The sequence below is a fragment of the Dama dama genome, chromosome 5, assembly GCF_033118175.1.
Source record: "Dama dama isolate Ldn47 chromosome 5, ASM3311817v1, whole genome shotgun sequence".
NCBI lineage: Eukaryota > Metazoa > Chordata > Mammalia > Artiodactyla > Cervidae > Dama > Dama dama.
Genome location: NC_083685.1, coordinates 122,452,035 through 122,472,592, shown reverse-complemented (window position 1 = coordinate 122,472,592; position 20,558 = coordinate 122,452,035). Strand labels below are relative to the sequence as shown.

General features: G+C 51.0%; 1 protein-coding gene and 1 non-coding gene across 5 annotated transcripts; both read left to right on the top strand.

The window, feature by feature from the left end:
• Positions 1-7,250: 7,250 nt before the first annotated feature.
• On the top strand, positions 7,251-7,322 carry TRNAC-GCA (transfer RNA cysteine (anticodon GCA)). The gene has a single exon. It is a non-coding gene; the product is annotated as a tRNA-Cys (tRNA).
• Positions 7,323-11,871: 4,549 nt separating this feature from the next.
• On the top strand, positions 11,872-20,558 carry ENGASE (endo-beta-N-acetylglucosaminidase). 4 transcript variants are annotated; one of them, XM_061144626.1, is made up of 14 exons: positions 11,872-12,001; positions 12,670-12,737; positions 12,880-13,081; positions 14,510-14,658; positions 15,230-15,387; positions 15,941-16,089; positions 16,418-16,583; positions 17,496-17,599; positions 17,926-18,034; positions 18,202-18,392; positions 18,735-18,883; positions 19,333-19,438; positions 19,784-19,898; positions 20,114-20,558. In XM_061144626.1, exons 1-14 carry the CDS (start codon positions 11,880-11,882, stop codon positions 20,531-20,533), a joined length of 2,208 nt encoding a protein of 735 aa, XP_061000609.1. In that variant the 5' UTR covers positions 11,872-11,879; the 3' UTR covers positions 20,534-20,558. The 4 variants fall into 4 exon arrangements, with proteins under 4 accessions (XP_061000609.1, XP_061000608.1, XP_061000611.1 ...); XM_061144625.1 differs by having other exon boundaries at positions 19,330-19,438; XM_061144628.1 differs by having other exon boundaries at positions 11,931-12,001; positions 12,884-13,081; positions 19,330-19,438.

The window sequence follows — 20,558 nt, the reverse complement described above, 5'->3', positions numbered from 1 at the left end:
ATGTGGGGTCCCAGTTCCCTGACCAGGGATGGAACTGACATCCCCTGAATTACAAGGCAGATTCTTAACCATTGGACCATGAAGGAAGTCCCAAGTCCTCCTCTTTTCTATCCTCTCTTCCCCTGCTGGAACCCCGCCTACTGTCCATTGGTGGCCTGGGAGCCTTTAGCTTGGAACGTGGGAACATGAGTAGCCAGTGGCCATAGGCTGGGCCATGAACTGCCTCATTTCTCACATGAACGCATTTCACAGCTGGACGAGGCCCCATTGGACCGCCGGTAGGGAAGGTGCTTTCCTTGCTTTTTCCGGCTTCCAGCGGCCCCAGGTGTTCCATGGTTTGTGGCCACCTTGCTCCAGTTCCTGCCTACCTCTGTCTTCACATGGCTTTCTTTCCTGGATCTCTTCAATCTCCCCCTCCCTTCTCTCCCAGTTGTTGGAATTAGGGCCCAGCCTAAATCCAGGACCATCTCCTTCTTCTTGAGATCCTTGCCTTGATTACATCTGTAAAGATCCTATTTCCAAATAAGGTCACGCTCACAGGTCTTGGGGGTCAGGACCTGGATCCATCTTTTGGAAGGACGCAATTCAACCTACTACAGCTGCTTGCAGGCTTGAATACACCCACTGACAGCGCCTTTTACGCCTGAGCAGTGAAGAGCAGACGTTTCTTCTTCTCTCTCCACTGCTTGCCAACTGGGTTAGTGGCCAGTGCCCTTATCAGACTGCCAGCAGGCAGTGCTGAAGCTGCCTTGGTCCCGCTGATGCCAGCAGGCTGGCAAACAGCTGCTGTCCTCCCTCTGCCTGGTTCTGGAGCTGGCCTGTGTGGCCGTACTCAGCCTTGGGGTGGGGCCAGACCGGAGCAGACGGACACTGCAATCTTGCTCCCTGCAGGACAAAGAGCGGGCCCCACCTCCACACAGCTGAGGCCACTGGACAGAGGATGCAGCTGGGAGCAGGGGCTGAGCGCATTTCCCAAAGGTGCAAGTGGAAAGAACAAGTCAGCTTGAGGCAGGTGCCCACTGCCCGCCCTCTCTCTAGGGACAGTCGCGTGGAGCATGTAATGCCTGTTCCACGGCCGGCCACGCCAATGTGGGAGAGGAGGCAGGCTTTGCTCTGGAGCCCACCCGATCCCCTTTCACTGTCCCTCACTCTTTAAGCTCTTCCACACCCTATCTTCCAGCCCATTCCTGCTGGCATTCCCACTCTGCTTGTTCTCTCTCCAGATATATCTCCTGCTCCTGCTCTGTGCTAGCCCAGGTGCCAAGTGCTGGGGCGTGGTGACAAACAAGACACGGTACTTGCTTCTAGAGGACTCTTCTAGGACTTTAACTGCAGTGTGACATGGATGCCACCTTCTCAGAAGAGCAGCATGCGTGGCACCTAGTTACCGACCTCGCCTGACTCCCATCCCATGCAGTCTACCTTGCAGGGGCTCCTTTCCTCACGTCTTGACTCTGGCTACTGAGAAACTGGCTAACCTTCCCTGGAAAAGGTCTGATAAACTCAGTTGCAATGCAAATATTAGTGTTTTCCCAAAAGGACTTAGAAATAGCTGATGACTCAGCCAAAGGAAAGAACTGCTTGTGTTAGGGCTTTCAGGAGTCTTTGTAGCCAGGGATGGGGGAAGTGAGGAGGGCACACCCAATCCTATGGGGATTTAGAGAGAGAGTGTGCGTGTGTGTGCGTGTGCACACTCAAGGATAATTTTCAGTGGAGTTCACTATGGGAAGACAATGGTATGATGGAAAGTTAGTTGGCCATAGTAATAAGACTGGGATAATATGATTTTTTCTTGCCCAAATCATGAAAAAAGCAGCAGGTTACAGAAAATAATAAAACAAGATACCTCCATATGCAAAACAGTAGAGTTGTCTGTCAACCTCATACAATATACAAAGATTAACTCAAAATGGATCAGTGACCTAAATATAAGAACTAAAAGTATGAGATTCTTAGGGAAAAAAAACAAACCTAGGTGTTAATCATCATGACCTGTATTAGGCAATAATTTCCTGTGACACCAAAAACACAAGTAACACAAAGAAAAATAGATAAATTGGATATCATCAAAATTTAAAATTCTATGAATTAGGGACTTCCCTGGTGGTCCAGTGGTTAAGACTCTGTGCTTCCACATCAGGGGGCGTGGGTTCAACCCCTGGTTAATGAACTAGGATCTTACATGCCGTGCTGCCAAATAAAATAATACAAAATGAAACAAAATAAAATTTTGTGCATAAAAGGACACTGTTAAGAAAGTGAAAAAACAACACAAAATGGAAGAAAATATTTGGAAACTGTGTATCTCATAAGGAAATTATATCTAGAATATATAAAGGACTCTCGCAACCCAGTAATAAAAAGACCAGTTAAAAATGGGCAAAAGGTCTCAATAAACATTTCTCTAAAGAGGATAAACAAATGACCAGTAAGCACACGAAAAGATGCTCAGCATCAGTAATTACCAGGAAAATGCAAGTCAAAACCACAGTGAGTTACAACCTCACAACCAACAGGATTGTTATTCAGTCACTAAGTCATGTCTGACTCTTTGTGACACCATGAACTGCAGCATGCCAGGCTTAAACCGTCCTTTACTGTCTCCTGAAGTTTGCTCAGACTCATGTCCATTAAGTCAGTGATGTCATCCACCCATTTTGTTCTCTGTTGCCCCGCTTCTCCTCCTGCCCTCAATCTTTCCCAGCATCAGGGTCTTTTCCAGTGAGATGACTCTTTGCATCAGGTGGCTCTTTGAATCAGCTTCAGTGTCAGTCCTTCCAATGAATATTCAGGGTTGATTTCCTTTAGGACTGACTGGTTTGATCTCTTTGGTGTCCAAGGGACTCTCTAGAGTCTTCACCACAATTTGAAAAATCAATTCTTTGGTGCTCAGCCTTTTTTATGGTCCAGCTCTCACATCTATACATGACAACTGGAAAAACCATAGCTTTGACTATACAGATCTTTGTTGGCAAAGTGATGTCTCTCACCAGTAGGATGGTTGCAATCAAAATGATAAAAGTTGGCAAGAATATAGAGAAACTGTGACTCTTGTACATCAGAAGGAATGTAAAATGGTGCAGCTGCTTTGGAAAATGGTCTGGTGCTTCCTCAAACATAGAGTTACAGATAACCCAGTAGTTCCCCAAAAGAAATGAAAATATATATCTACACACAAAAAGTGGGTGGATGTTCTTAGCAGTATTACTTGTAGTAAAAAAGTGGAAACAACCCAAATGTTCATCAGCGGATGAAAGGATAAATAAAATGTGGCATATCCATACAATGGAACATTACTCAGTCATAAAAAACGAAGCACTGATATGGCTACAACATAGATGAACCTTAAAAACATTATGCTGAGTGAAAGAAGCTAGTCATGAAAGATTACATATTGTATGAGCCCACTTATGTGAAATTCCCAGAATAGGCAAGTCCATAGAGACAGAAAGTAGGTTAGAGGTTTCCAGGGGCTGGGGCTGGGGGAGATGGGGAATGACTGCTGACAAGTATGACATTTCTTTCTGGAGTGATGAAAATGTTCTAACATTGATAGTAATTGTGGCTGCACAACTCTATGACTATACGAAAAACACTCGAATTGCACACTTTAAATGGGTGAATTGAATGGTATATAAATTACATTTTCAATATAGTCATAAAAACAAATAAATAATGCACATACCAGAATACCTTGCCTTTCTCTTTTGAGCTGCGGAAACTCACATTACCCCAGGCTTGAGTTAGCCTGGGGCTAGGGTCCAGGGTCCAGAGAGGTAGGATGGGAGTGTCAGGTTTAGTTCTTCCAAGAGCATCATTTAACAAGCATTTTGGAATCAACCGATGGATGAGATCATGCAAACACAGGAGACTGACTCAGGTGCCAAGGGAAGCATTCCAGAAGGAACAGTTAATTGAAGACCATGCCTTTCTCTCTGAAGTCCCTACACAGCTGGAGTAAGGACTGGAAAGGCATAGTGACCTCAAATGCCCCTACCTCAACTGGCTCTGGTAACCAGCTCCTCCTAGGGAAGAAGAGAGCAGAGTCCTTTTATCCTTAGATAGATGACCAGGCAGGACAAGAAATTTCCACCTTAGAGGGTTTCACAAGTAAGATTAGAATTCCACACACTCTAGATACTTTGAAAACATCCCTGCATAAAGATTGAGATCCAACTGTTCAATAGAGATGTCCACTAAGTTGTCCATTCAGTTTGACAGCCTACCTATGAAAAATACCCAATAAGTACGTATTAAATTCTTACCATATGGGGTAAAGGGCTTCCCAGGTGGTTCAGTGGTGAAGAATCCACCTGCCAAGTAGGAGACATGGTTTTGATTCTTGGGTCAGGAAGATCCCCTGAAAAAGGAAAGTGCAACCTACTCCAGTATTCTTGCCTGAGAAATCCCCTGGACAGAGGAGCCTGGCAGGCTACAGTACATGGAGTTGCAAAAGAGTTGGACATGACTTAGTGGCTAAACAACAACAATATGGGGGAAATATTCTTGGAATTATCACAATAAAAAATTAAAATATCTATGCTTGCTATATTTGAGGAGATAAAAGACAAGACTGAGAATTGTGGCAAAGACTTTGATACTAATGAGAAAAATAAAAAGCCATACAGAAGTGGAAAATAAAACAAGTGAAATGAATTCAGTGGATGCGTATGACAGCATGTTATACAGAGAAAAATCGTGAATTAGAAGCTAAACCAGAAGAAAATATCCAGTAAGCAGCAAGGAAAGACAAAAGACTGGAAGGACAGAATAGAGTTTATATCTGTACAGAAGTGACACTGAGAAAGACCTCCTGAGACCTAGGCTCAGAAGTCACACCACAGGGACTTCCCTGGTGGTCCAGTGGCTAAGAATCCACATTCCCAATGCAGGGGGCTTGGGTTTGATTCCGGGTCAGGGAACTAGACCCCACAGGCAACTAAGAGCCTGCATGCCATAACTGAGACCTGGGACAGCCAAATAAATAAACAAAAATAAATTGTTTAATTAAAAAAGGACAGTCTTTCCAAAAATCATGAATGACTGAGGGTCTGTGTGATAAAAAAAATGTATGTACAAAATAGACAAACAGCAATGTCCTACTGTATGGCACAGGAACTATATTTAATATCTTGTTATAACCTATAATAGAAAAGAATCTCAAAAAGAATATTTATATACATATAAAATGAAAATTAAAAACATTAATTGCTCAGTTGTGTCCTACTCTTTGTGAGCCCATGGACTAAAGCCCACCAGGCTCCTCTGTCCATGGAATTCTCCAAGCAAGAATATTGTAGTGGATAGCCAGACCCTTCTTCAGGGAATCTTCCTGACCCAGGGATGGAACCCAGGTCTCCCACATTGCAGGCAGATTAATAACAGTTTGAGCTACCTGGGAAGCCCTTGGCAAATTGAAAATGTTAGTTGCTCAGTTGTGTCCTACTCTTTGTGAGCCCGTGGACTATAGCCCACCAGCCTCCGCTGTCTGTGAAATTCTCCAGGCAAGAATACTGGAGTGGGTTGCTATGCCCTCCTCCAGGGGACCTTCCTGACCCATGAATGCGAAAGAATCTGGGTCTCTAGCATTGCAGGCAGATTCTTTACCATCTGAACCGCCAGGGAAGTGTGTATATATAAATAAAACTGAATCACTTTGCTGTATACCTGAAACTAACATAACACTGTACATCAACTATACTTCAATTAAAAAATGAAATAAAATAAAGCGTGACTTCCTCCCTCACATTATAAACAAAAATAATTCCAGATGGCCTGTAGATCTGAAAGGGGAGGGCAAGAAAATAAAACTTCTAGAAAGTAACAGAGGGTGCAGTGTTCCATAGTCTCATCAGTTTAGGGTAGTAAAATACAGTTTGAAAAAGACACAAAAGTACTAATCAAAACAGAAAAGGCTGATTAATTCTACCACAGCAAAATTAAGGATTGTTTTGGATGAGTTAGTGGGGGCACTAACATAAATGACAAGGCATCTAGAACTTACTGGAAGTGAAAGTTGCTGCTATCAAAAACTGGGAGACAGTGAGAGTCATTCTCAGAGGGAAATGTATTCCCTCAACTGCATTCACAGAAAAACAAGAAAGATCTAAAAATAAGTGAACCGCACAGTCTACTTTTGAAACCAGAAAAAGAACAACAAAATAAATCCAAAGAAAATAACAGGAAAGAAAATAAAAGCAGAGATGAGTGAAATATAAAACAAACAAAAACTAGAACAAAATGAAGAGTTTATGTTTTGAAAGGACTAATAAAATAGACAGCCCTTCAGAAAAAAAAAAAATTGCATCAAGACAAAAAGGAAGAAGACACAAATAAGCAACATTGGAATTGAAGAGAGAGCATAATCAAGAGATTTTAAAAATATGATTAGAAATGGCTTACTGTCCTACATTTGGAAAACCTCAATGAAGTGCATACTTTTATAAGAAAATACTCATTGTGGTAGAATTGGCCCAGGAAGAAAGAGGAAAATCTATATAGGCAATAACCAGACAGGAAGATGAAATATTAAAGGCCTATCCTCAAAAGGCATCTGAAAGTTGTAGACAAAACAGCAAAGAACTAAACCCGACAACTATTGACTAAAAATGCAGGAAAGCATCTTCATGACCTTAAAGTTAGGACAGCCCTCCGAAACAGGAGAAAAACAGCAAAGCCACAGAAGACAGTAGTAGTAAACTTGACCATACAGGAATCTAAAAGACCTATAGTAAAAATAAACAGACATACATTTGCTCCATTTATGTATATAAGAGGCAAAATATTAGTATTTAGCATATATGTGACTCTTACTTCAGGAAGAAAAGACAACACAGTAGAAATGGGCAAAGCCCCCCCAACAGGATTGACACGGAAGAAAACTCATTTCCAAATGGCTGACCAGCAAGAAAAACTGCAACTTCAATTTAACACAACAGCCAGACCCCTATGGGCACCCACCAGGGGAGTAAAAATCTTCAAGTTCGATAATATCAGTATTTGAGAGGCTGTGGAGTAACCTGTATTTACCCCATGCTGTGGAGGATGTCGGCTGGTGGTTTGTTAGTGACTTAAAACTGAAAATGTGTATGCTATTACTCTTAGCAACTCTAATCCTGTTTTATCTGAAAAAGGAAGAAACGTTAGTACGACCAAAATGGTCTATACAAAGATGTTTATTTTAACATTTAAAAAATAATAGCAAGCAAATGTTTACTATTTACATGTCCACCTATGGGTAGATAGGAGCTTCCCTGGTGGCTCAGACGGTAAAGCGTCTGCCTGCAATGCAGGAGACCCTGGTTCGATCCCTGGGTTGGGAAGATCTCCTGGAGAAGGAAATGATAACCCACTCCAGTATTCCTGCCTGGAGAATCCCACGGATGGAGGAGCCTGGTAGGCTACAGTCCATGGGGTCTCAAAGAGTCGGACACGACTGAGCAACTTCACTTTCACTTTCATGGGTAGATAGGTAAGTAAACTGATGTGTCAGAATGATAGCATAGTAATAACAGTCAAAACAAATTAGAGTTATTTAAAACGAAGTGGCTTTAAAATTTTATTTATTTATTTGGCTGTGCTGGGTCTTAGTTGTGGCATGTGGGATCCTCAATCTTCATTGGGGTCTGCAGGATCTAGTTCCCTGACCAGGGTTCCCACTCAGGCTCCCTGCAGCGGGAGCATAGAGTCTTAGCCACTGGACCATCAGGGAAGTCCCTTCAATGTGGCTTCATTTAAAAAATATTGCTGAGTGAGAAAAGCAAGATACAGAATAATGTGTGCGAGTGATACCATTTTTATAAAATGCAAACAATGTTATATAGTTCCAGATACATATAGCTGTGTAAAGGTATTTTAAGACATCTGAAAGGGTACAGGTCAAACTGATAGAACTGGGGGGAATGTTAAGGGGTCTCAGTAGGACAGGGGAGGAGGAAATCAAGAGGGAGGTGGATTAAAGGGAACATTAATTTTATCTGCAGGCCTTTAAATTTTTATAAAGAGAAAATGAACATAACCGTTGTGCGAGTCTAATAACACAGGGACCCAGCAAAGGCAGGCGCCCCAGGTTTGCCATGATTGTTGCGGAGTGTGTGTTCACAGATAGGCATCTGTGAGGTGCACAGGCAGGTATGAACTAGGAGGGGCTTGATATTCATCGTGCAGGACATTCAAGCAGGTGCCGGGGCACAGACTCAGGTGGGTGTAAAGGTGAGGCCAGGCCGAGCATCCTTTCATTCCTTGGCCTTTGCTGAGCACCTGGGAGAACTCTGTAAAGGGGAGTGAGAGTCCTGGGCTGCACCACACAGGCCTGCAAACCCTGGGCAGGCCTAGCTTCAAGACCAGAAAAAGAACCCAGAGTCAGCGACAGACACATGAGGGGTTTAATGGATAGAGGGGCTTCCATGTTGGAAGGAAGGTCTTGGAGCACACCCCATGTTTCGTGTGCAGCTGATGGCAGGCAGGACATGGAAGCATCTTCACTTCTCGGGGAGGGGTGGAGGGGGCACGGGGAGGAGGAGGTTCCCAGTCATAGGGATTTGACATTGATGGACTCTTTAGTTACCGGGAAAACCAGCAGAGGGGCATGCGCCTCACTGTCCCTTAGATAAGCTATCTGGTCTAGAACGATCTAGCTCAGGCAGGAGGGGAAAATATGTAGAAAGGTCAGTCAGTTGAGTAGGACGTAGGTGAAACAGGCACTGGTCAAGCAGTGGATATACAGAGAACAAGAGAACAGCCACCCTGGGAGCCCTGACCACACAGAGCTATAGTTCTGGAGTCTTTAATGTGAGTTTTGCTCTCATCCCAGCTGGTCTGAGGCAGCTCTCTGAATGAAGGGAAACTGGGATTTATTGCAGAAGGAACGCAGAAAGAATAAGCTAACAAGGTCTTGCAAAAAACGGTGACAGCCTTGTAAGGCAGGCTATTATTTTGAGAAATTTTTCTAAATTCCTGTGTTCTAAAAAATAAATAAATTCCTGTGTTCTCCCTCTGTTGTAGTTAGATTCAGCTACTATAAAAAAATACCAAAATAGTATTGCTTAAATCAGACAGAAGTTTATTTTCCTTACATAGGAATCCAAACACCAGCATTCCAGGGCTATACTGTGGTCTGTGCCATCGGGGAAGTCAGGCCCCTTCTCTCTGGTTGCTCTGGGCCCTCTCCATATGCCTTCTGTCTTACAGTACCAGAAGGCTGCTGCAGTTCCTACCATCACATCTCACACCCATCTGGCCAGCAGCAGGAAGCAGGGAAGAAAAAGTGTGTGTGGGTGGGTGTGTTCCTTTGTTTTGCAGGCACAGCCAGAATTGCAAGTGTGACTTCCATTCTCATCTGGAAAACAAGACATGTTCGCCAGGCCCCTCTTAACTGTCAGGCCTGCTGGAGATGCTATCTTCATCCAGGCAGGCAGCAGTCAGCTAAGACATGGGCTTCTCTCCCTAAAGTACAAGGGGGAAGAAAGGATACTGGGGACAATTAGCTGCTGCCTTTAGCTTATGAACAACCAAGCCTGTGGATCAGGTGATGTCCACTCATCTGGTTCTAGCTTCTGGCCGGTGACATTGTGGAGGCCAGAAGAGAGACAGCGGAGGAGGGACGAGCAAGCAGATGTGAGTCCAGCTCTCCCCCTACGTCCGAGTGAGGGTCAGGTGTGTCAGCCAGTGCAGGATACACGAGGCCGGTGCAGCAGCAAACCAGTGGCACCGTCAGTCGGTCAGGCAGGGGGGTCTCCAGGCTCAGGTCCTGAGCCATCCTGGCTTCCTGCGCTGACAGAGCCAGGAAGGTGGACAGAGCCAGGACATGTCAGCAGGGGCCCCCATGGCAGGACAAGGCTGCAGTGAGAATTCACAGATGGGGGCTGCCAGATTTAGCAAACTCAGCATCGAGTTCACTTTGCATTTCAGATAAATGAGAAATAATCGCTTAGTATAATCAGGTCCCATTTCCATTCGTTGTTTATCTGGCGTTCATGTTTAATTGGGCATCCTGTACTTTATCTGGAAACTCTACAAGGTAAGGATTTTAGGTGGCCAATCCAGGCTTTGGAGGCTCTGGAGCCCCATGGGGACCAGCATGAGCTTGAGGCAAATGTGGGGACCTCCAGACTCATCCTGATCCAGGACAAGGACCCTGAGACCAGGAACCACAGGGACCTGCAGAGCAGGCAGCGAAGTAGGGGCCAACGCAGAGGCTGCAAACCAGCTCTTCCTGGCCCGGCGGAGGGTGTGCAGGGCGACTTGAATTTCCCTGACCCCCAGACCAGAGGCCAACACTGCTGAGAGGAGCAGAGAAGGGAGGTCTGAATATATTTTTTCCCCAGACACTAAGAATTACCCTACAGAATCTCTAAGAACTTTGTTTTAGTTCGGAGGATGAAAATTTATTTTCACTGCTAAGCTGCAGGTAAGTGGTTTAAATGCAGATCAAATACAGACACCACATCTTCTGTGCTCACTTGAGCACAGCCAGAGGGGAATCGTGACCCTACAACTGCCCCCACCCCCCCACCTGGGGGGGGGGGGGTCAAGGCAGACTTCCCAGGTGCTGCAGTCCCTGTCCTCCCTGGGATCACTGTCGCCTGATCCCCAGGGCCCCATCTTCCCCGAGGCTCGGCCAGGATCCATATTTCACAGCTGAGTCATCTTCCCCACTCTATGGGTTTATGGACGCTTGGGGCCTCATAAAGTTCAAAGTCTGCAGCCATAATAAAGAGGCCCACTCAGCTTGGCTCGCTCAGCAGGCCATTCCCAAGCAGCACAAAGGGGTGTTGGGACCGAGGTGAGCAGTGCTTCAAGCCGGCCCACACTCAGTCCTGTGGGGCCCAGCCTTGGGTCCAGGCCCTTCTCCTCACACTCCACACTCTGGGGACCCCTCTGTCCTAAGATGCTGGGGAAGTGCTATCTCTGAGATACCTCCAGGCCCTGTGTGCTTTGCGGGGCCTTGCAGATTTGGGGGTGCAGAAAAAATTGGTGCTTCAATGGAAACTATGCATTCTCTACATGCTGCATATCCTGTTGTTATCTCATTCTAGCTTTTTTTTTTTTTTTTTAAATTGAGGTATAAAATATGGAGGCATAGTTGATGTACAATATAAGTTTCCATACAACATAGTGATACACAGTTTTTCAAGGTTACACTCCATTTCTAGTTATTATAAAATATTGGCTATATTCCCTGTGTTGTACAATATATCCTTGTAGCTTATTTATTTTATACATAGTAGTTTGTACCTCTTCATCTGATTTTAGTTTTCTTTTTGTCATCTTTTTTACGTGTAAATTGTCTTGCCTAGAGGCTCAGTGATCTCACTCACCCCCCATCCACCCAGCGGAAAAACTCTTTATGCCTCTATTTACGTACTCATTTCAATATTCCTGATCTATACACGATCTCTTTTTTGATTCGCTTTTGAATTGGTTATAATTCTGTCTGAATAACGAGGGCAGTCTTTAACACTTGTCCATATCTATACTTGAATGAGAATTATGATTTCACTTTTCCCAGAAAATTATCTTTGAAACAGGGGTTAAGCAAACTGAGTTCAGATATCACTTTCACAATTTACTGACTTTCAGATTGCTCATCTGAAAATGAACTCACACAAAGGGGTCTTCCGGAGTCCTGGGCTAAGACCCCGCCCACCCACGCCCACCGCATCGCCCCGCCCCAGGCCCCGCCCCCAGGCCTTCCTCCGCTACAAAGGCTGGGCGGCAGGTGCGCCAGCCCACAGAGCGAGCCGGGTGTCCAGCCTGAGCCTAGTAGGGGCGGGGCAGTCGCGCAGAGAAGTCCCCATTGGCCGGTGGGCGGTGGGTCTCGGCCTGCGATTGGCCGGTGGCCGGCGGGTGGCCGCGGGTGGCGCGGGCGGGGCAACGTCATGGAGGCGGCAGGGACAGGGACCCGGACGGCGGCGCGGCGGCAGGAGCGGCGGCTGCAGGCGCCAGCGACCGTGGAGAAGCAGCGGGATCGGCGGCCGAGAGGGCGGCTGGCCAGGAGGAGGTGGGTAAGAGGTCGCCGGGAGAATTCTGCGGCTCGATCCGGCGGCCGGGCAGTGGGCCGGAGTCTTTGGGCCCCTGGCCCGGGCCAAGGGAGGCCCTGGGCTCAGGACAGCGGTCTTCGGCCCCCACGTTCACTGTTCGCGGCGCGTTCTGCCCATCGTCCCTCCCGCCCCGCACAGCAGCAGGCACGGACAGTCTCGGAGCCTGGGTGCGACCCCAGCAGCGGGCGCGTCTGGGAATCCTGGCGCCCTGACCAGAAGGTCCGACATCCTCATCTGAGAAATGGGTTGACCATGCCTCCCTCCCCTGGCCTTGGGTCTGCAGAGAGATTTTAATTGCTCAGTGCAGACCAGTGGGTGTAATTAGGATTATTAGTGTCCATGCTGGGGAGGACAGGGAGGGTGCCTGGCCCGGGACATCTGAACTGGTCTTTGAGGAGGTGGAGGACTTCAGTAGGTGGAGACTGCAGAAAAGGGCGTTCTAGTGTGAGGGAACAGAATGGGCAAAGGCACGTTTCCATAGTTTGCATTAAAAAATGTAAACCAGAGAACGTCTCCCCTGCACGTCTTCATGGGGTCTGGTCCCTTTGCTTCTACAGGTTCTTTTTCTTTACCCTATTATTAAAAACAGCAACAACAACAAAAACAATTCAACTCCTTCTTTGCTTAGAATTGAAGAGGATCAAGAAGAAGCAGTCTTTCGAGAAGTGGTCAGTTTTACCCCAGACCCTTTGCCAGGTGAGAAGGACCGAGGCTCTGAACACTGTGTCCATGTTCACTCTGGGGCTTCTGGGCAGGGCTGCCCCTTCCCCATCTCAAGTTCTCTATTATGAATTCCATAATTTCCACTGATTCCTCGCTGTTTCCCTCCTCTGATCAGTTAGATATTATGAGAAGGACACCACCAGACCCATCAGCTTTTACTTGTCTTCCCTGGAGGAACTCTTGGCGTGGACACCCGATGCGGAGGATGGCTTTAATGTGGCCTTGGGGCCCCCCGAGTGTCGGCAGCCCCCTCTGAGCAGCCGGAGGCCCCGAACTTTGATGTGCCATGACATGATGGGCGGGTACTTGGATGACAAGTGAGGACACTGTGAGCGCATGGCCTGGCGTGATGGGATGGAGGGGAGGGGCTGTGCCCGGTGGTGGAAGGAGCACTGGATGTGGAGTCAGGAGTCAGCCAGCCCACCCTGCCACCTACTGGGAGAGGAACTCAGGCTTCAGCCTTTCATCTGCAAGAAGAGGGGACTGGATTAGGGGATAGCTTATGCCTCCTTCAGCCCTGAAACTGATTCTGTGGACTGCCTGCACCTGAAGTCAGGGAGGCTGGAGAAAGCACCGTTGCAGGGACCTTCTTCAGACCACCTGGCCCAGTAACTTGGTTCTTCTGCTGATTTCTTTCCTTCACCCTCCTTAGTCCCGTTCTATCTTGGCCTGCTGGTTCTGGAATCGTTCCACTCCCTCCCCCACCCCACCCCAGCTGGGGGCATTTCTTCCCAAGATCCTGCAGGGTCAGCTTAGAGATCTTGTTGTTTAGTCGCTAGGTTGTGTCTGACTCTTTGCGAACCCATGAACTGTAGCCCCTTAGGCTCCTCTGTCCACGGGATTTCCCAGGCAAAAATACTGGAATGGATTGCCATCCTCCTCCAGGGGATCTTTCTGACCCAGGGATCGAACCCAGGTCTCCTGGATTGGCAGGTGAATTCTTTACCACTGAGTCACTGGGGAAACCATTAGAGATCTTTAAATATCCATAAAATAAGCTTGGACATCATAATTGATGGGAAGCCTTGAGTCAGAGCTGGCCATCAAGGTACAGAAGCGGGTGGTGAAGCCACTGGTGCACCTCATGTGGTTGTCAACCCCAACTGTACCTGCAAGCCGGCTGTGTCCTAGTGAACTGCAGATGTTGGAATAGAGCAGGGCCCCGGGCACTGGGAGGTCTGCGTGAGCCCCTCCAGGTCTCTTTCCTCGTGTTCTGTCTGTCCATTGAGGCTAAACACGCTCAGTCTTTCGGATCTGATAGCAAGTGCCTGTTGGGCCTGGTGAAAATGCTTCCCTTAAGAATAACCCTCTCAGGACTTCCCTGGTGGTCTGGTGGTTAAGCATCCACCTTCCAATGCAGAGGGTGCGGGTTCAACCCCTGGTCAGGGAACTAAGATCCCACATGTTGTGGGGCAGCTAAGTCCACATGTCACAACTACTGAGCCTATGTGCTCTGGAGCTCACACTGCAACTAGAGAGCCCCAGGATCCCACCTGCTACAACTAAGACCCGACGCAGCAAAAAAAAAAAAAAAAAAACAAAACTAACCCTCTTGACATCTGGGCTGTGACCTGGTGCTACTTCTCAGCCCAGTCACTGGGCAGGGCCTGGCTCACAACAACCTTTAGTGCCAACTGGATGGAACTAAAGAGAAACTTCACTTGTGTTGCCCTCCCTTTTCACCCTGGGGTCACCATGTCCTCGTCTGTTTCTGGGTCCTGATTTTGTTCTCTTTCTTCACCCAGGTTTATTCAAGGCTCAGCCACACAGACTCCCTATTCTTTTTACCATTGGCAGTACATCGACATCTTTGTGTACTTCAGCCATCACACGGTCACCATCCCCCCAGTAGGCTGGACCAACGCTGCCCACAGGCATGGGGTCTGCGTGCTGGGTAAGAGCCAATGACCCACCTCCAACCCAACCAGACTCATTGGCACACCTGTCAGGGGCCCCAGTAATAAAAGGGTTTGGGCTTAGGGTACTCTTGGCTGGGTAGACCTCCTTACCTGCCTTGATGAGTAGGGACAGGGGAAGGCAAACTTGTTTTGGAAAGGAAATATTCTCAGCTTTCCAGGCCACTGAGTCACATACTGGGGCTGCCAGAGAGATAGCAGCTCCCACAGACAATAAACAAACAAATGGGCTTGACTGTGATCCCGTAAACCTGTTTTTGCAAGAATTGGGGGCAGGATGTAGGATGTAGGTGGTCCACCCTTGGGGGAGAGCAGTGCTTCCCAAGCTTTTCCCTGCATCTGAATAATTTATTGTCTAACACTGATTTCGGGGCCCTGCCCCCAGGGTGTCCGAATCATCTGATATCTGGGGACACTGGGAATTTGGAATCTAACAATTTTTTTGCAGGTGACAGTGATGCTGATGGTGCAGGAACCACACCCTGGGAATTGCTGGGTAGAAGGGGAAATGATCCCCTGACCCGAACTCGTTTCTCTCCTGCCCCACAGGGACTTTCATCACTGAATGGAAAGACGGGGAGCGGCTCTGCGAGGCCTTCCTGGCCGGGGACGAGCGCTCGTACCGGGCGGTGGCTGATCAGCTGGTCCTGATCGCCCAGTTTTTCCGATTTGACGGCTGGCTGATCAACATTGAGAATTCTCTGAGTGTGAGCATGCCTGCCCCTGGTGCCTGGCCCGCCAGCCCCTGCGCCCCGTGGGGACCCTCCGCTGTGCTCCTCAGCCTCACCAGGCCGGGTCCCTGCTACCGCAGCGCTTCCTGCATCCCAGCTAGACCTGGCTCCAACCTCCAGCCCCTCTGCCTCTTCACAGGCAGATGGACATTCTCCAGCGTGATGTCCAGGAGCCTTGCCTGGCTGAGCTTTGCTTCTCTGGCTCCTTCGAGGCGGCCCTGTCTTCCTCCTCTGTCTCTGCTTTGCTTGGGCTGCATGTGTGACTTCCCTTTCATGGTGTCCTCCCTTTTCATTGGGTTTTATCTTCTCTGGATTGCGGAGTTCATGTCCTTCCTGCTTCAGAAAGAAAGGAAAGTCGGACCTCTGGCTGGACCAGAGGTCCAGCTGCTCAGCAGCTGTGGGGCCGAGGGGCTTCTAGGACCTATTTGCCCCTGGGGTTAAGTGTCCTCCTGTCTGTCCGGGGCCAGGCACTCCTCATGACAGGCCTCTCTGGGCCTCACGGAAGGTCTGTCTCCACCCCTTTCTCCAGCTGGCCGCCGTGGGGAATGTGCCCCACTTCCTCCGGTACCTGACCTCTCAGCTGCATCAGCAGGTCCCCGGGGGCCTAGTGCTCTGGTACGACAGTGTGGTGAGCAGCGGGCAGCTCAAATGGCAGGACGAGCTCAACGAACAGAACAGGTGAATCTGCAGGAGGGCGGCCCGGGCCCCTGGGCAGGGCTGGGAGCTCCTTCTGCCTCCCGGAGGTGTTGTCTATAGACAGCTGCCCTGAGGGAAAGTGAGGGAGAGGGCAGAGGTGTTTGGTACCCCGACCACCAGCAGACAGAATTAACGCCTTGTCAGCCTGGCAGCGCCCAGGGTTACAGGCCACAGTTTGTGAGCTGGGTGCGGGCTCTTGGGGACTACTTGGTCCTGGAGGCAGGCAGCATGTAGTTTGTGGGCTCAGCAGATGCAGGTGCTTGAGGGGAGAAGGCCTGAGCTTCACGGCCCACCTGTGCCGCCCCCCTAGGGTCTTCTTCGATTCCTGCGACGGCTTCTTCACCAACTATAACTGGCGGGAGGAGCATCTGGAGCGGATGCTGGGGCAGGCCGGGGAGCGCCTGGCTGACGTGTACGTGGGTGTGGACGTGTTCGCCCGCGGGAATGTCGTCGGGGGCCGGTTCGACACAAACAAGGTGGGTGGTGGCCTCTGAGGCCGGGGAGGTGGTGGCCGTGGCCTGGGTGCCTCGTGTTCCTGTGGCCCCCTCATTCCCACCTGCACCTCACGGGAAAGAGAGGCAGCAATCATCCTCCCCCAAGTGGGGACACCGAGGTCCCGAGCACAAGCTGTGCCCTAAAATCCTAACTTTCAGCCCATTTCTACAGATGGTATGGTTTTTCCATAGATGCTGAGGGACAAAAGCACCTGTTCCGACCACGGGTCTCATCGATAGCTCTACTTCCTTCTGGACCCCGTGCTTTGAGGGGCACTGAGCTGGCAGTTAGAGCATCATGTGGAGGGGGGTGGGCTGGGGCCAGAAGCCAGGGAGCACGTTGTGGTGTTTCCTTAGCTCATGGCGAAGGACTGAGGCCACACATCCACAGTTTTGGGAACTGCTGGTCTGATTAACTAGCGAGGTTTTTCTGGCGAGGGAAGTCTTGTCGGCTGTGAGAAAAGAGGAACAGGGGCCCGCGGGGGGCGCTGCACCTGGTGTGGGATAAACAGGGAATCAACCCATCCCCAGGCTGTCAATCCTGCCCGTCCCAGGTGCGCGGGGACGTTCTCAACTCATTAATTAAGCTTTTAAGTGAATAAATTAATCCAATAACTGAAGATTCTCTCCGCCCCCTGTGAGTCTGATAATAGAACATGAAGTGTAGTTAGAGAGAGAGACGTGTCTCCCGTGGGCGCCCCGCGTACAGACCCCTGCCCTTTGGATTTTTCCCTCCGCGCCTCCCCGCCGCCTCGCGCCCTCTTCTGGGCAGCTGCGGAACTGCAGGGATGAACCGTAAAAGCCCCGGAGGTTGCCCCTTCCCTAAGCCCCTCATCCTGTGCGTGGACTTTGGTTGTTGGCACGGGGGCATCTCCCTGACTTCTGTCTCCCCAGTCGCTGGAGTTGATTCGGAAGCACGGGTTCTCGGCGGCCCTGTTCGCGCCTGGCTGGGTGTACGAGTGTTTGGAGAAGGGCGATTTCTTCCAGAACCAGGACAAGTGAGTCCCAGGCGTCCCAGGGCCTGGGTGTGGCCAGTGGCAGGGAGAGTCTCAGGTGATTTCCCCAGCTTCTGGCCATGCTCACCTGAAGAGTGGGGGTTGAGACAAGGCACGGGGCTCTGCTGCCCTGGCTGCTCTGGGGGTCCTTGAGACCAATTATGCAGGAAGGATGAAAGTTGGGGACCCCAAGGGACCACTTCCCACAGATGCTCAGCGGGGGCCAACATCACTTGGAAAGGGGTGCAGGAAAGCCTAGGGTCCTGAGAGTGAGTTCGGGGCCCTGCAGTGCCCTCTGGAGACCTGAGCCTCCATGCATTTCTCTGTAGGTTCTGGAGTTTGCTGGAACGCTACTTGCCCACACACAGCATCTGCTCCTTGCCCTTTGTCACTTCCTTCTGCCTGGGCATGGGGACTCGAAGAGTCTGCTATGGCCAGGTGTGTGGGTCCTGCGCTGCATGGCTGGGGGCCAGGGGCTTCCTGGACGTGGCTGCGTCTGGGCAAAGGGGCTGCCTTCTCTCGGGTCTTTGGCCCTCCCCTGGGACTGGTGGGAGGGGCGTCTGTCTGCCCCCAGTGCCCCCCTCCACCTCTGCCTCACCCTTCAGGAGGAGGCCGTGGGGCCCTGGTACCACCCGAGTGCCCAGGAGATCCAGCCCCTGTTTGGAGAGCACAGGCTGGAAGGGAACGGGCGGGGCTGGGTGAAGACACACTGCTGCCTGGAGGATGCCTGGAACGGGGGCAGCTCTCTGCTCATCCGGGGGCTGATTCCGCCCGAGGTTGGAACCGTGGCTGTGAGGTAGGTGAGTGAGGGGGGCCGGGACCTGGGGCCCATCAGCTGCCCCTGTCATCCTTGTCGGTTGCTAAAACCGGGCAGGTGGGCAGCAGAGGCCAGGAGGAGGACAAACTGGGATTTTGTTTTACTGTGTAAAGAACATGCAACATCCAGTTTACCGTCTTCGCCGCTTTGAGCATCCAGGAGAGTAGCCTCAGCTGCCTGCACTCTGTTGCGTGCCTCTTCTGCCCAGCGGCCTGCCCCCCTCCCCATCCTGGAGGGAAAAGTTGGCGGCGGGACTCGGAGCAGCGCCCGCTTTCCAGCAGTCTCCCCGCAGCCTCTCATCGCTGGACCTTCCTCCTCCAGGTTGTTCTCCCTGCAGGTCCCAGTGCCACCCAAGATCTTCCTGTCCTTGGTCTACAAGCTGGAAGGGCCTTCGGCTGTGGGGGTGGCTTTGGAGCTCACCACAGGGGACGCGGGCAGCTGTCACGTGGGAGGCATCTCTGCGCTGAGTGGTGAGTGGATGTGGTTGGTGACTCCCTTCCTTACAGGCTTCTCCCTTCTCAGGGGGTCTCTCGGGGAGGAGGAGGCTAGGGGTGTGGAGGCTGCTGGGGTCCAGGTGCCGCTCTGAGCCAGGCGTGGACGGGGGGTTCACCTCTCAGCCGGAACCTCTGGGCTGCGGTGGCCCTGTGGCGTGGGGTTGGACGTGTGTGCCCATGGCGGCTCTCCTGCCAGCAGTGCCCCGAGAGGGAAGATGTCCCCGGGCCAGTCCTGAACATCCATCCCTGAGCTTCCCTCCTCTCCTCCCTGTCCTCCATCCCCCAAGGCCTCAACCCATTGAGCTGAGCACCTGGGGCCACCAGGGTGTCTTGGGGGGGCCCCTAGCTCTCTGTTCAGTGACACCTCCCAGTGCAGTTTCCTTTGGACTCCCCTTGTTAAAGTTCTGTGTCTCTTCTCCCAGCAGAAACCAGCTCCAGGCGCAGTCCCCGACCCCTCCGAGTGCCCCCAACCAAGCTGGCCAAATGGGTGGGCCGCTGCGGCCAGCAGCTCAGTGGGGGCTGGGTCCAGCGGTGAGTCCCCCCCGCCCCGTCTTTCCTGTTGAGCCCCCAGCAGAAGATGGCCACACCATGGTGGGGATTGGAGAGTGAGGGGCCCTCCACTGAGAAACCACAGAATTGGAGGGATGTAGGGCCCATGGGCCAGTCCTCCCAGATTTCAGGCAGCTCAATGGCACAAGCCCAGGATGCTTGCTGGGAGCAGTCATGATCACGGTCATGGCTTAGGTCCGGGTTTCCCACTGATCACAGGGTCCACTTTGGGATGGATCTCCCTGTGGCTCTGGGCTTCTGTGAGCAGCCTGTCTGCAGGTGCCAGGCTGAGGCCCCTTGTGACTGGTCTCTGTCTGTCTCTCCCAGCTGCTACGAAGTGAATCTTCGGGGCTGCCTCCTGCAAGACCTCTTTGTTAATTTCTCCCGGCCTCCGGGCAGCCAGAAGGAGGAGAACTTCATCTGTCGCCTTGGAGAGCTCCAGGTGAGGCATCCCAGGGACCTGGATGGAGCTCAGCTGGGGCGTCTGTGCCCTTTGCAGACAAGGCCGGACACCTGCCTGCCCCCTCCTCTGGCTCAGAGGGGAGCTGGGGTAGGGGTGCCAGGGCTGGGACCGTGCAGAGCCAGGCACCCCCCCACCACCACCCCCCAACCTGCCCTAGGCTCCCGGGCTGAGCTTAGTCTTGTCTCTTCTGCCAGGTGGTGGATGCCAACAGCCTGCTGACGCCGCTCCCCCAGGTGCAGGCCGTGACGGTCTCACACGTGCGCTGGCAGCCGGCCACCTCCGAGCGGGAGGGCGGCTCCGCCGGGCTCCGGCTCAGCTGCACTCTCCACTGGGCCTACCTCCTTCCCCGCGTCCGGTGCTTCCGGATCCACTGCTGCCGAGGATCGGAAGGTGGCTCTCCCAGCAGCGGGCCTTCGGAGCCGGGGAGGCCCAGGCTGCTGGGCCTGGCTTTTGTCAACCAGTATCGGATAGTGGACCTGGCAGTGGCAGCCGCGGAGCCTGGCCGGGATGGCCGTGTGGAGTTCCTGGTGGAGCCTGTCCCCAAAGAGGGGTTCCTGTTGCCTCGGGCCGAGTGGGGCAGGGCGGCCATGCTCTACTCCATGCCCCGCACGTGAGCAGACATTAAAGCAGAGTCTCCTA

What these genes read in the sequence shown, in the direction of transcription:
- ENGASE (XM_061144625.1), top strand. Translation starts at nt 11,880, where the DNA reads ATGGAGGCGGCAGGGACAGGGACCCGGACGGCGGCGCGGCGGCAGGAG. An exon ending in TACCCCAGACCCTTTGCCAG is followed by an intron (nt 12,738 to 12,879) that starts GTGAGAAGGACC and finishes TCCTCTGATCAG; the next exon opens with TTAGATATTATGAGAAGGAC. An exon ending in AGGCATCTCTGCGCTGAGTG is followed by an intron (nt 18,884 to 19,329) that starts GTGAGTGGATGT and finishes CTCTTCTCCCAG; the next exon opens with CAGAAACCAGCTCCAGGCGC.